The following is a 15,857-nucleotide window of genomic DNA, read 5'->3' as shown; positions in this document are numbered from 1 at the left end:
GTTTACATTTGGATACTTAAACCTTAAAATAATCTTCAACAATGTACAATATGATCAGAAAATATACTGCCAGTTTCATGACACAACCTGAAAATAAAAGTTCATGTTTGAAAAACATTTTTGTTAATATTATCCAAGTAACTAGGTTTAGCAAAGTAGCCCAAGGCAGCACACCATTTCATCCTGTTCAGACATTACAAGAACCAAATAGCTTATTGTGTTTAAAGTATATTAAGGACAGCACAGGTCTAGAGCAGTAAAGGCTTTCGTACATGCAAATCAATTACTCAAATCAAGCAAATAACAAATACCAAAAGTGACAGAAAGGAACATTAAGAGCTAAGATGAATAAAGCTGCTGCTTGCCTTACTGGAGAAGACAGCTTTAGAAAGATAAGAGCAAGAGATAAGATTCGTTACAGGCTCTAACTCCTCAAGACACCCAACATAGCAGTGTTTCTTCAGAAGGAGCACAGTGTCCCCAGTTTTCCCTCCTCAGCACAATATTTAGACGAGTCTCAAGAAGCCTGGTGGCATAACCGTTACGGAATTCAGCCCCCCTGAAGCAAGGTGAAATTCAGAAATGTATTTGCAGAACAAAGGATCTTCCCACTTCCAAAACTGCTAATAAGAATTAAAGCAACTGCAGAAAATTGAAAGAGTCTGAGATTTGCTTCACTCCCATGTACAGCACAGATGCCTGTCAGTGCACTAAAAGACATCGTTAATACATACTGCAGGGTTTACAATGCGTTGCTTTTCCTGACTGTGACAAGGCAGGAATTCCCAAGAAGTGGTAAACATACTCCTGCCAGGTATTCTGTAGGAGCATTTCCTGATACTTATCTCAAAGTACTTCCACACCCTTGCTTCCTGAGAGGCAAGTGCCTCTTGACAAGCACTTACAAGAGCGGCAATCAGCATCACCATGCAGGCACCTGCCTGAGATGAGTTGCTGCTTGGACGGAGGGTGCCACCCCATAGCTCACCAGCTGGGAAGCTCAACAGGTGGCAGTGACAGTGATGACTGTGACACTGATTGCATCCAAGCAAGCCTGCATTTGGGAACTCCAGCCTACACTCAGAGGTTTATTCTTACAATGTCTGACACAAAAAATGTATGTCATCCTACAAACCCCATCAGGGGCAAGGTGAAGACTTAGCACGCTTCCCTAGTCCTTGGAGACAGCATTAAGAATGGCTTACAACTTTCACTGCAGACTGTGTGGACAGTAGGCACTGGTTGATTTATACTTCAATTACCACTCAGTCAATAAAATTACTAATTATGTGATACACAAACCAAACTAAACAAAACCTACTTAAGCTAGTGAGCTTCAGCAGACTCTTAAATAAGGAATCTACATATTTGGAGACATCCTATCTGAACACAAATAAAACAAACCTAACTTCATTTACTTGTTTAATGCTATTACAGTAACTAGGAAAGTTGGGTGAACAGCTTACTGTCCTCAAAATTCAGCAGAAATGAGCAACACATCTTATGGATCAGAGGAACACGGAATTCTGAACAAATAAGACTTATAGTAGGAGCTTAAGTATATTGTTCCTTGTGACATATACGGCAAACAAGTGAATCTTTGAAGGACAAAAAAAGTTAAATATTAGTAACGTACAGTTAATTCACTTCTTCATTCCAACTTCCTCACCTCCCAGAAATTATGCAGGTAATCTTATTTATGGCAGGTAAATTTACAAATTTATTGTTCTCTGAACACTGACACATTGCTCAAGACAATCTTGGTTTTATCAAGGTGTTTAAATTTCTAACAGTTTCTAAATATAACAGCAATATAACTGCAACAGTTAATGATGAGACTTGTTGCATTTCATGATCAAGTATATTCTGTCAATCTACCTTATATCCTGGGAATGAAAAACTTTCCAATAAATTAGCTAGAAATAATGGAGTCAGACATCTTAAGACACATCTCCACTGTGTGTACAGCACTGTCTGAAGACATCTACGCCAATTCATCCTCATAACCTTGTGTTGCTGTCCTCCAAACACCTTTGCAAGCAGCAGGAAAAGGCTATTCAGTTTACATAATGATATATACGACCTGGCGAGAGCTTCTATTAGCATTAGGGGCATTAACTGAATGCCAGAATCCTAAAGCTCCAAAATCTAAAAACAACTTTTGCAGAAACCTGAAGACTCAAAACTTAAATAAAAAACCCAACACGACCCACCACCACCCCACCAATCCCCTTGAAAATATAAGTGAAAGGATTCCTCATTCTCCCATTTTTGTACGTCAGTACCTCCTATATATGTAAAACAGACTTACGGAAGCTATTAATGCTATGATGAGCTATAAGAACTAATTAGTGCTTTGGCTAGACAGGTCTTAAAGACAGAAGGTGCCGGAAGTTTGATGATCAAAACAAAACTGAGTTTTCGCCAAGCCAGTAAACAAGAACAGTTCCTTATTTATTAGCAAAAGCACTTTACACACTCATCTCCCTCCCTTGTGAAAAGCTTATGCAGTCTACACGACATCTAAACTCCTGTAATAGTTAAATCTGATTACTTTTGTTTTCCACAACCCATCTGTTTTTAAGAAAGTGCTTGACCAATGTGTTAAAGAGTTTCTGTATTAGCAAAAATCTGTACTTGCAAAAGGCAGATGCTCATATCTGAACAACAATATTCAAAGTAATGGCAATAAGATCCAAACAGAAGTGAGATTAGTGACAGTATAAAAGTTTCAGATGACTACTAATCATATTTCTTAAACAAGAGAGGGTGGTTGCTATATAACTTTGTCTAAAGGGAAATATAAAAACTTTTCTCACTGCATTTTATGTCAAAGAGCAGAAAATTAATAATCAACTAAGGGAGGAGAGATCCAGTTGAAAAATCTGTCATTTAGAAATATAAGTCACTTATAAGTATTTATTAGAAATGCAGTCACTGAATGATACCAGATGGACATTATCCTTCAATATTACAGAGATGCACACATGCATGATTCTTTATCTGTACTATTCATTGTGTCGTCTTAAAGCCATCTATTTGTATAAATTTGAAAGGTATCTCTAGCTCTATGCAAGCAGAGAGCTTGCATAAAAATGTGTCCAATCCTTGAGTTTAAAAAACACAAACCTTGTGTGTATTCTCAGTGGTTCACCACTGTCTAGTAACCATATGAACCATAGAAATAACGCACAGGTAGAAATACTTGCACAGAACCAACCATAACATTAACTAAGAAACTGTGGTGGGTCTCATGCAGACCACACAGTGCTCATGCAGAGCATGAGAGACCAAGAAGTCCTTGATTAGGGTAAGCACTACTTAGCAACAACCAGAACATCAGTGCATTATCAGCATTGTTCTCAGACTAAAGCCAAAACACAGAACTGTACCAGCCACTACAAAGAAAATGAACTCTATCCCAGCTGAAACCAGCAGAGACCAAAGGCTCTCCAACTGATGTACCAGAACCATAGAAAAACTTTAAATTGGAAGTGACTCTGGAGGTCAAGCTTTGGAATAAAAGCTCCTGTCCCCACCTCTTACCTCCTCTCTTCCCTCAGGGAGAAAAAAAAAAAAAAAAGAAAAAAAAAAAAAGAGAGCGCTGAAGAGCTGTCTACACAAAGTCAAATGAGTTTGCTCAAGGCCTCGCCCAGTCATGTTTTGACCATCCCCACAGGTTTCCACTCAACCACTCTCACTTCCTCTGCCCAAATATCCCAGACTTCCTCCCGCAGAAACTTGTAACCACTTTCTTTTGTAATTGTACAACTCTACTGCCAATGGAGGCATGTCTGAGAGCAATCTGACTCCATCTAGTCTACAAGCCTTCCTTCTAGGTAGTGGAGAGCAGCTATTAGGTCCATCCTCGGCCTCCTCACCTTCAGGCTAAACAAGACAATTCTCCCCACTCTCTTTTAATAGAGCATATGTTCCAGCCCCTAATCACCCTAGCAGCACTCTGCTGGACTCTTCTAACTGCCAACGTTTCTTTTGTCCTGGGGTCCCAAAGAGGACAACAGCATTCCCAGCACAGCTTTACAAGTGCTGAGCCGAGGGGAAGAATTACTCACCATCTGTCTATATTCTAGGGGGCACAAGGGCAAAAGCAGCTCCGTGGTTAATCTTCAATTTTGCAACACTCAGACTTTTAATTCAGCTTGTTGTTCACCATTACCTACTTCCACAAAGCTGCTTCTCAGTCAGTCCCTAGCCTGTCTGGATGTACGAAGTTTTTCCTGTCCCTGGTGCAGGACTTTGCACTTGTTTCTGTCAGATCCTGCTTGCCTATTGCTCCAGCTTGTCACAGTTCCTCTGAATGGCAGCTCTGCCCTCCATCTATCAACTGCTCTCAACAACTTTTTCTTTTAGTCATAAACTCACTAAGGGTTTAATCTGCCACATACATATGATCAAATAAACTGTACTTTACAGACAGCTACAAGTCAAGGATAAAAAGTGTATTTTCTTAACATTAAAGGAAGTATATTTTCTACTGACTCATGCTCTAATAAGCATGGTGTTTGCAGCCAGAAAGGGGTCTTCTCAAAATTTAGTATTAATTCTACTTCCACCTTGTTTCCAGGAAGACTAAGACTCTACATGCATGCAGAGTTCTGCTGACTGCTGAGCAATGTTAACCAATTTTGTAAGAAGTTATATTTTTTGCGACATGCCTCAAACACAAAGCAGTGTTGATGATGGAAGATAAATATTATAAACACTTCAAAATTAACTGTACAGTGCTACTCAGAAACAGCTTTTACAGGTAGTTACTCTATTTCTCAGCTATTTAAAGACTTGTCTCTAAATTACTTTAGGCCATCTAATCTCATAGTTCTTATTCATGTACAATAAAACCAGAGATAATTTCAATTATCATGATCTTCAGGACGACTCCGATACGTATTTGACTCTGACTACTACAGTTCAGTGCCAGCCTTTTTGAGAACAGAGTTTGAAATACTGGTATGGCATCATCAAAATGTACTTTTTTTTTTCTTTTCTGCTTTATACATTGCCACCATGCCCAGTTAAAATGTTACTGTGGTTAAACGCTGAGGTTACTTGGGTATTTTGACAGATTGTGGTATATAATACAAATCCACAACTGAAGAGGGCACATAAGTTTACTAGTTTTTTCATACTATTTTCAGGCACAAGTTAAATATCGAATATGGAGAGATAAGACTTTAGAACTGTTTTGACTTAATGTAAGCGACAGAAGCTAGCTACAGAAATACATGGAAATATTCTTCACGCCACAGTTAGCAAAGTAACAACATTCAACATGAATGTACATATCTGGAGTAGTCGTAATATTGCCATGCAATTACACAACAGTCATTACCTGAAATATCTCCACTGAATGATGTGCCCATTGATCTTACATACCCTCCAAATTTGCATTCAGTTAGCATGTGACTATGTAATACCACAGGAAAGCAGTAGTGATTGTAAAATTTAAAAGTCAAAACCAAACAGGCTTTACTTGGCCCACCCATTCCAAATAAGACATGGAATCATTGCGAACATCATGCTCACTAGCTTGAGTACTAATAAGAGTCACGTACAGTGGTATGGGCCTCAAAGTTGGCAACCTAGGTTTGCCACTTCCTTTTTAGTACTATTATGATTTAAATGAATTCAATCAATTCAACTCAGCTTGCCTGTATGCACTGTAACAAATTTCCAACAGAAGTGTTTAATATCAGAGAACAATTAGGAAAAACTTCCTTATGTATAGTTAGCTGTAAATTCTAGTTTAAAAAATATATTAATGCATAAGCCACACTATAAATTGAGCTACAGATGCAGTCCAAAAAAAAAAAAGGGGGGATCCCTCCCCCAGTACTGTACAATTAGGTTTGAGAGCAGTGTATTTAACACATTTACTTTTACACTGTAATTTATCCATTAGTTTTTATAGCAAAGTAGCATTCTGAAGACAGAGAGTGTTGCAGGTTAACAGGACATTCTGAAAACTGTATGACAAAGCAGTATTTCACTCTTCAGATTATTTATCAGATCCAAAAAGGTTTTTCCTCCCATTTTAACATACACAAGGGAGCCATACCTGAACAGCATTCTTCTCACTTATTAAACATATGGACAAAACAGAAGTTTCACTTTAAGTACACTGTTTTCTTAACACCACCTCCCTTCGTTTCTAGGTCATCAATTATCTGGAAAAGGTTCAGGGGAAGAACATAATCAAGACTGAATACTTTCTTTCCTTTAATCAAATATGAAAATGCATGTATCCTACCAAATTTAAGCTTTCTCTGTAGCCTAAAAGCAGGTGATCTCCGTAGGTATTGTCAGTTAAGCTAAAAAGAAAGCTCTGATAACTATTAAACAAAAATGTGTAATCCATTTTTGAAATACAGAAGCCACGGGTTGTGTAGGAATAGAGCAGCAGGGCTTATTACAGACTTTCCTGAGTAAGTCAAAGGGAAAAGGACACCTGACAATGTCACCTGTCCTCCCGTTCTCTGCTCAGAGACTAGATAGCCTGGATATTTTAATACCTTCTTTGCCTCTGATTATGCTCTGTTTACATACATGAAAATAGAGCAGCATATCTCTGTGTAACTCACCAACCTACTTTGCTTTCCCTGTACTATGCTTTTTCTAATACAGCTTTTCTTCAGATTTAAGGGATCTTTACATTAATGCATCTGTCAAGCTCAGGCATTTACTAGCAGAAAGTAATGTAGAAGCATTTCAAATTATTAAGCTAAAAACCCTCAACTACTAAAGTTAATTTTAAAAATTAAGTCTGTTTTTAGAGATAGTTTACTGTGAAATTTAGTTAGACCTTAAACATCTTACAGGAAATGACATTTTAAGGGGAGGAAGGAAAGCAGAAGGCAGTAAAAAAAAAAAAAAGGCTCTGCATCACTTACACCCAAGTAAAATAGACTTACAGAAACACAGTACAAGATTCTCTCAATCTGAATCCAAGTCTACCAAATATCTGAAAAAGCTACCTGAGATGAGAACAGTGAAGGTAGAGAACCAGCTGATTTGTGGCTGGGGTTGAAGATGAAAGGCACACCTGCGTCAGCAGGAAGTCTGGAAGGTGGCTGTATTTCTGAAGAAATGGTGACATTCCAGGAGGAAGAGTCTCAAAATGAGGACAAAACACAAAGGCCTTGAAACTTCAAACTCTCCACAATATACGAAAAGGTTATATGGTTGGCAGATTACTTGTGCCAAGCTTGCTCCCTCAGAGTTAGCAGTTTTCATTAAACACATGGACGTCTCACACAAGATGGTGAAAACATTAGAAAGCATCTCTATATAGCTCTGTCCTAGACAACCTCCTCTCATGGTGGAGACTTTAGTATAAAGTAGCATTGTGAATGCTGGATTACCTTTTGCTTTTCTCCCTTTTCTGCCTTTGTGCAGTTCATGTCCTCCTTTGAGACCCACTAATTCTCCCCAGCCTCACAACGCCCTTGTTGAGAGCAGAGCAGAGAAAGCCAATGGGGAGATTCAGACTGCCGTCAATTCCCTACCTCTGCGCTGTGACAAGGGCAGCTATGCGAGTAGGACCAGGCCAGCAGGGAAGAGTAATAAGGCAAAAGTCAGTTTCAGGGGGGTGATAGTTTAGAATCCTGATACTGCACCATACAGGGCTGAGTATTTGTATAGTCACTTGCGCAGAAAGGGTAACGAGCCAGTAAACACTGCAGCACTAACACTGAAGTCTAGGTCACAATCCATTACCAGAAAAAAAACCCCCACCAAAACAACCCACAACCATAGAATCATAGAATCATAGAATCGTAAGGGTTGGAAAGGACCTTAAGATCATCTAGTTCCAACCCCCCTGCCATGGGCAGGGACACCTTGCCCTAAACCATGTGGCTCAAGGCTCTGTCCAACCTGGCCTTGAACACAGCCAGGGATGGAGCATCCACAACCTCCCTGGGCAACCCATTCCAGTGCTTCACCACCCTCACTGTAAAGAACTTCTTCCTTATATCTAATCTAAACTTCCTCTGTTTAAGTTTGAACCCATTACCCCTTGTCCTACCACTACAGTCCCTAAGGAAGAGTCCCTCCCCAGCATCCTTGTAGACCCCCTTCAGATACTGGAAGGCTGCTATGAGGTCACCACGCAGCCTTCTCTTCTCCAGGCTGAACAGCCCCAACTTTCTCAGCCTGTCTTCATATGGGAGGTGCTCCAGCCCTCTTATCATCCTCGTGGCCCTCCTCTGGACTCGCTCCAACAGCTCCATGTCCTTTTTATGTTGAGGACACCAGAACTGTACACAGTACTCCAAGTGGGGTCTCACAAGAGCAGAGTAGAGGGGCAGGATCACCTCCTTCGACCTGCTGGTCACGCTTCTTTTGATGCAGCCCAGGATACGGTTGGCTTTCTGGGCTGCAAGTGCACACTGCCAGCTCATGTTAAGCTTTTCGTCAACCAACACCCCCAAGTCCTTTTCTGCAGGGCTGCTCTGAATCTCTTCTCTGCCCAGCCTGTAGCAGTGCCTGGGGTTGCCCTGACCCAGGTGTAGGACCTTGCACTTGGCTTGGTTAAACTTCATAAGGTTGCCATCGGCCCACCTCACAAGCGTGTCAAGGTCCCTCTGGATGGCATCCCTTCCCTCCAGCGTATCAACCGAACCACACAGCTTGGTGTCATTAGCAAACTTGCTGAGGGCGCACTCAGTCCCACTGTCCATGTCACCGACAAAGATGTTGAACAGGACCGGTCCCAACACCGATCCCTGAGGGACACCACTCGTTACAGGTTTCCAACTGGACATCGAGCCATTTACCACAACTCTTTGCGTGCAGCCATCGAGCCAGTTCTTTATCCACCGAGTGGTCCATCTATCAAATTGATGTCTCTCCAATTTAGAGACAAGGATGTCATGTGGGACAGTGTCGAATGCTTTGCACAAGTCCAGGTAGATAACATCAACTGCTCTGCCGCTGTCCATCAGTTCCGTGGCTCCATCATAGAAGGCCACCAAATTGGTCAGGCAGGATTTCCCCTTAGTGAAGCCATGTTGGCTGTCACCAACCACCTCGTTGTTTTTCATGTGCCTTAGCATGTTTTCCAGGAGAAACTGTTCCAAGATTTTGCCAGGCACAGAGGTGAGACTGACTGGTCTGTAGTTCCCCGGGTCTTCCACCTTCCCCTTCTTGAAAATGGGGGTTATATTACCCTTCTTCCAGTCATTGGGAACTTCACCTGACTGCCAGGATTTTTCAAATATGATGGACAGTGGCTTAGCAACTTCATTCGCCAGCTCCTTCAGGACCCGTGGATGGATTTCATCAGGTCCCATGGACTTGTGCACGTTCAGGTTCTTAAGATGGTCTCGAACCTGATCCTCTCCTACAGTGGGCCTAAGGTCTTCGTTCTCACAGTCCCTGCATTTGCTTTCCAAGACTTGGGTTGTGTGGTCAGAGCATTTGCTGGTGAAGACTGAGGCAAAGAAGTCATTAAGAACCTCAGCCTTCTCCAAATCCATGGTAGCCAGTTCTCCTGATAGCTTCTGGAGAGGGCCTACATTGTCCCTAGCCTGTCTTTTATTTGCTACGTATCTATAGAATCCTTTCCTGTTATCTTTTACATCCCTTGCCAAACTTAATTCAAATCAAATCCAAACAAAAATGACCACCACCACTACCATAACAATAAAATCCCTGGAAGGCCTGCTCTGATGCATCTCATACATATCAAACCTGTGTGGGCCATGGTACACAGCACAAAAGACGTGCTGACTATTTCTTTTTGGCACTTCAAACACTTCTGAACAGGAATGTGGTAACCTAGAAAAAAACATAACTTCTGCCCCTCAAAACCCCAAGGCTGGTTTAGATACGATTCAGAAATAAATGCAAGACAACACAAAAAAGAGATCACACGCATTAGAAGATAAAATATTGCATATTCTGAATACTTGCAGGATTTTTCTCTTTTAATAAGAACAATTCCACATGGCCACTTAACTTCTGGTAAGCCCTACAGCATGCATGAGCATTACATTCTTTTTCCATAATATTTCCAGTGAAATAATGACTTTATTATATAATACATAAAGAAGCCTTAAAATTGGCTTTGAGCTTTTACTATTTATTTCCCACACTCATGTATGAGAAATACCAAGTCTAGTTTTCACTTGTCATAAAGGACACCTATGAAAATTTCAGGGTATGGTTGCTTATGTCTCTACACAACTGTTTGAAAAGCAGCTGTGTTGGATCTAAACCCCTTTATCAGAACTATCATATGCTGAAGTTATAGATATTAATCCTTTGAAAAATGCAAAAATAAAAAAATACAGCTCTCCCCCTAAAAACAGCTAAGATTGCATTTGGTTGATCCTGAGTCACCACTTGACTCACAAAGTCTTAATGTTTCAAAGCTGAAAGCCTTTATTTTTCCACACAAAGACAAAAGGAAAAAAACCACCCACTTGATAATCCCCTATCCATGATAAAAATGGCCATAACACCATTAAAGCAAAACCAGTAGTAGTATTTCCCATCATTTCTGACCAAAGAATTTTAACAGTTCTTATAAAAGAAGAGAGGTCAGTATCTATATAGCCTGCATTTACCACTTCCCTACCACAGTCAGCTATCCATGACGCTGGTCAAAATCAGGGCAACACAGATGCACCTGTCCCAGAGAAGTGTTCTAGCTAAGAAATATCTGGTTTATGGACAAAGATTGGCTAACTGAAGTCTGAAGAACAAGCAAAACCCCAGCACAAGCAACAGACAGAAAAGTATGTTTACCTTCCTGATTTGGTAGCAGATTAACACAAAACCAGAAGTGGTGGGAGGAGGGATGTCAAGGTTGTTATGAATACCTACCAGCTGTTACCAGCACAAGATTGGGCACAAATTCACTGTTATAGCTCTTCCCCTAAAAGCCATCTACAAGCAACTGAAAAGTTTCTCATGCTACCTGTTCAAGCACTTCCTTCTCAGCAGAAACATCTCTACTGAATTACACTTGTAATTGGTAGTTACATTTTTCCGAACAAGAAAAACTAGATTTTTTTTCCCCAAAAACGTTTAATACATATCATGCAAGCACTGCTATCACTTGTTAAACAAATAACATATCTTATATTTAAGAAATGGAGAAAATGTTTTGAAGCTTCACAGAGAAAAAAAACAAACTTGCAGATGTATCATTACTTACAAGGCAGTTATCACAAATGCTACTTTCTTTTCTTTTTTGTGGTGGTTCATTCTGTTTCACAAAGAGGTTTAAAATTATTACATCTCAAACGAAAGCCTATAAAAACATACTGAAAGATACAACATGCTTAAAAAGAGTCATCTTAGTTTCACAAGCTTTTCTTGTTTCTCTTTTATGAAAAACTGAGAAATTAAAATTAGCATTTGAAAGTATTCAAAAGATTGTTTAAGCGTCTCATTTAGGTGTCAGATTCCACAGGTGTGATTTCTCATCAAGTACAGTGAAACCTTGAAATCAGTCTTGCTAGGCAACATTATAAAGCAAAACAGTAAAATTTTGGTTTCCCTACAACTGAAAATATTTAGACAAATAATCAACTAAAGAGAGCCTATGATTAGCACAGAAAGAACACACTGCTTATCTGGTTCCCATACCTTAGTATCTTAAGGGTATCAAGGTTGTATAAATTTCTGGTTAAGAGAAGGCCAGTAACTTATACCATTTCACTGTGTAGCCAACTCTTCTTCCACTATTATAACTTATTATACTTGTATTATAACTCATGTTAGAAGTATTTTAGTTTTAATTTTAAAAAGTATTAATAAAAAGTGCACATGAAGTGCACTGCTGGGAACACTCAAGCACTGGGATGAAGTGACAGGATTTCTTCTTGCAATAAAGCTAATAATTCCTGAAATAGAAAACAAAATTATGCTGGCACAGCATTTTGCTTCTCTCAAGCTAAACTGCCTGCAAGACATACTTTTATAACAGCAAAATACTACTTTTGCAGAATTAATATAGCAGTTTAAATTGACTTGTAACAATGTAAGTTTTCAGGAAATACCTATTTTCATACCAATCCTGTCTTCCAGTGGACCAGAACTCTTTATTTACTGCTAATTCACTTTTGTGAATCTATTATCAGGCAGTTTGCTGACTAATAGCTATACAAAACAGAATCACTCAAGAAGTACTTTAAATTGAAACAGATAAAGTACAATTTCTTACTTCATAAATTTTGCAGGTATGTAAGGCATCCTCAAGATCTTACCACCCAAATGGCAAATTAAGATAATTCCTCAATTTCTAACTCTCCCCCACTTAAATAAAAGAAATAGAGACCAGAGTTTCTAATAAGCACTCAATCTTCAAAATTATTACAGGAATATCTCTCATAGGGAAGGCAGTATCACTAACAACAACAACAAAAAAAATAGAAAACACACACTCACTAAGTACACACATTAAACCCAATGTAACTTGCAACCTCACTGTCTAAAGCAAAGACATGCCTTAGGTCTTCTTGCATTCAAAGCTTCTCCTGTTTCATTTAGTTTTCCTTGTAAACATATGGGAAGATGTTAATTCTAAGCATTTAGTATTTTGTACCTCAACATAGAATAAAAATCTTCATGCTTGCAGCTTCTGTAAAATACATTTACCAGTAACAATATAAATGACAGCTTCAGGAGATGACGAAAAGGCATTGAAAGTGGCACTACCACCCATTCCAGATGGCAGTTTCTGAAATACTTGCAAAGCTTTTCAACTTACAGGCCTCTAAGAACCATGATAATAAAGAGGAGACAGTAAAACCAAAAGAAGTTACATTTTGCACACTTGCATTTTGCAGTGCAGCTTCTGCCATCTGTGCAAAGTAAGAACATTAATTATTTTACAACATCCTGTGCTGAATCATTTTTGCTGCTTTTTTCAAGTCAATACTTATCTATGCAGAAATATTTGTGAAAGCCATGGCAATATCATCAATTAATAAACAAAAAACAGAAAACAAACCCACCACCAAAAAAAGCCAGAACTACTCCACGAAAAAAGCTTTGGCCTTTTGGCACAGAGAAAAGTAAAATTATTATTCTACTGGGCAACTTTTTTAAGTTTACCTGTATTGTTTATCAGTGACAATCCTCAAGCATTAATGAGAGGAAACAACCTTTTTTACTTTACAGTCCAAGATCATTAACACTGAACAACGTTTACACCCCAGGTGTCTCCCAAATAAAGACCACAAGCTGCACAAAAACACACTAGACAATATTTACCTATTTATTTTGTTTTGTTGCTAGTTCTGGTTTGTTAAAACAGAGTCATGACCCAAATTAGTTCCCTGAATAACTCAATCCACATTTGGATTATCACATAAACCGTGACTTAAAAAAAGTAGTTAAAAAAAATTAACTTTTCCATGACATTAGACTAAAATTCCACAGAACAATGACAATTTATAACCCGTACTATGACTAAAATGTTAAGGAATTATTTATTAGCATGCTAGACCTAAATATAATTAATACTCGATACACTGTATTTACCATTTTGTAATCCCATCCACAGTTGCTTATGATCCTTTTTTTGCATCTCATTGATAACTTGGCTTTTGTGCTTTAATGCATCTGCTTCTTTTATAGAAGCCATAAAATGAGCTTCAATCACATCCTTAGAATGGCAGTGTAGAAGATCCTTTTCTGGAAAATTCTACAAAGAGACAAGATAGATCAAGATAAATAGATGCATCACATGCCTTAGAAGATGAAGAATAAATGATAATTTTAATCAGGTTTAAATTTATAAAAAATAAGCACATTGGAATGTGCTTATGGAAGAATGTAACAACCATTTTCTCACTCTGCTGACAAGAAAGGCTTTGCAGTGAAAAACGTTTCAGGGAAAATAAAAACTTGAACAGTTTTCTGTAAAAACCAGAAATTACTCTAAATCACCCCCCCTCAACTTGATAAATACATTTAAATACATCACTGAATGTATTCAGGCCCTTATGTCCAAAATTTAGGAAATGAAAAGCTTTAACATGTTTTCAAGCAGATATGTAATTCTCTGGCAATGAACAGGAGAAAAGGGGAAGGAGTACATAACAAGCACTAAATTCTTATTGACTCTCAATGGCCGGTTGGCACCCATTTCTATACAGGACTTTTATCAACATCCACATATATGAATATACATGAACTATAGCATATATGCCATTTAGACTTCTCCTTAGATACTGGAAATCCTTGTCAGCTCCAACTTTACCTAATACATATGCCTATTGCAACTTGATTTTATACCCCTTTTATTTGGCCAGAGCTGGCACCACCACATTCAGCATTGCAGATGCACAGTCACTCATCAGGCGAAATGGGATGTTTTTCAAAGACTTTTGCAATATAGTTACATGTCACAGTAAGAGCAGTATATTGCTGGAAAAAAAAAAAACCAAACCAAAAAAAACCCCAAACCATATATTCCCTCCTCCACTTAAAACCAGGAAAAATAACAAACACTGCTTCAAACTACAGGAGCTCAAAATATCTAAGAACCACTAACAGTTGGCAATATGAAAGGGAGCTGGGTATAGCCTTACCTGAAGGAAATTCTAAGGACAACAATGATAGGTCCCTCCTCATTAGATTATTGAAAAGAGCTGGAAATTAAATAATGGAATTTCATATAATAGTGATTCCTCCTTGTGACAGCGAACCCAGACTTTGGAAACTGTGGATCAAAAGGATGAATATCTTCCAAAACCAGGAGTATAAAGCAAAGACAAGACTGCTAGTATCTTTTCCACTTAAGTATGCAAGGTCTGGTGTTGAACTCAGAAGGAAGTGCTATTGTTACTTAGGACTGATGTATGTGGAGCTGACTAAAATCTAAGTAAAGTCTGGTAGCTAATCCAGAAGAAAAGAACAGTCAGAAATAGCATACTTCAAGATCAAGAAAGTTCCTTAAATACAAGAATTCAAAATTAATTCTTGTATTTAAGGCATCCCTCACAAAAGATCAAACAGTGGAATGTACCTAATGCTGAGTAAGATGGGAATCTAGGAACTTATTTTCACAGTTAAAAGCTGAACTTTTAGCTATGTTTATGATAACAACAAAATAACAGTTTTGTTACACATATGTCTAAATATTTAACTGCGGGGCCCTTTTTTTGGACATTCCTGACTTTCACAGGTAGGCACCTCTCTGTTGACTTTCTTCCAGTGAATTACAGGGAATGTCAATCCCTGGGGATGTGTTCCAGGGACTATACCCAGTGTGGTCTGCAGAACAACAAGGAGATACTTAAAACTGGTCAAAGCTAGCTAAGCTAGTGGAAAGAATTCAGCCACAGTATTACAAAGGTGTGGCATATGTAATTTTCCCAGCTTCTAAGAGATAACACTGTGGATGACTAGAAAACACTCCTACAATCTCAATGCTGTCTACTCTTTTCTTTAGAGGAAAACCACTGTCACATTTCTATGCAGCACTATGAGCAGAAGCTGGAAAAATTAAATACGAAAGTAGTAACTTAGAAAATAACACTGCTGCATCTACAAGAAGCATATGAAAGTACATGAGACTAACAACAGAAAATATGGCATCCCCACTGATTTATAAACTAGGGCACAGGATAGTAATTTCTATACTTAAATATAGATCATGTATGCTTGTATTATTTTATTTTAATTCTACTTGCCTTCTTTCTACTTAGGGAAATAGTGATCAAATGTAAATAATTGTAAACTTGCTGGTAGCCACCCCTGGCTATACAACTATAAGATTTGCAGGAAGTATTAACATATACCAAATTCACATATTCTTATTGGCAAAGGCATGCTCCCTCCATATTCTGTATCTTTGAAAGAAAAGTTATTAAGGGTTG

General features: G+C 38.6%; 1 protein-coding gene across 7 annotated transcripts in view; it reads right to left on the bottom strand.

The window, feature by feature from the left end:
- The window catches only part of ATG5 (autophagy related 5), a 79,469-nt gene that overhangs the window by 47,398 nt on the left and 16,214 nt on the right, over positions 1-15,857 (bottom strand). For all 7 annotated transcript variants that reach the window (XM_030489376.1, XM_030489381.2, XM_030489377.2 and 4 more), the window contains one exon: positions 13,516-13,678. In XM_030489376.1, coding sequence (XP_030345236.1) covers positions 13,516-13,678 — 163 coding nt within the window. The remainder of the gene's footprint in view (positions 1-13,515; positions 13,679-15,857) is intronic.

The sequence above is a fragment of the Strigops habroptila genome, chromosome 6 (assembly GCF_004027225.2).
Source record: "Strigops habroptila isolate Jane chromosome 6, bStrHab1.2.pri, whole genome shotgun sequence".
In the NCBI taxonomy this organism is placed as follows: domain Eukaryota; kingdom Metazoa; phylum Chordata; class Aves; order Psittaciformes; family Psittacidae; genus Strigops; species Strigops habroptila.
The sequence above is the reverse complement of the archived record's forward strand: the minus strand, read 5'-3'. Positions and strand labels throughout refer to the sequence as shown.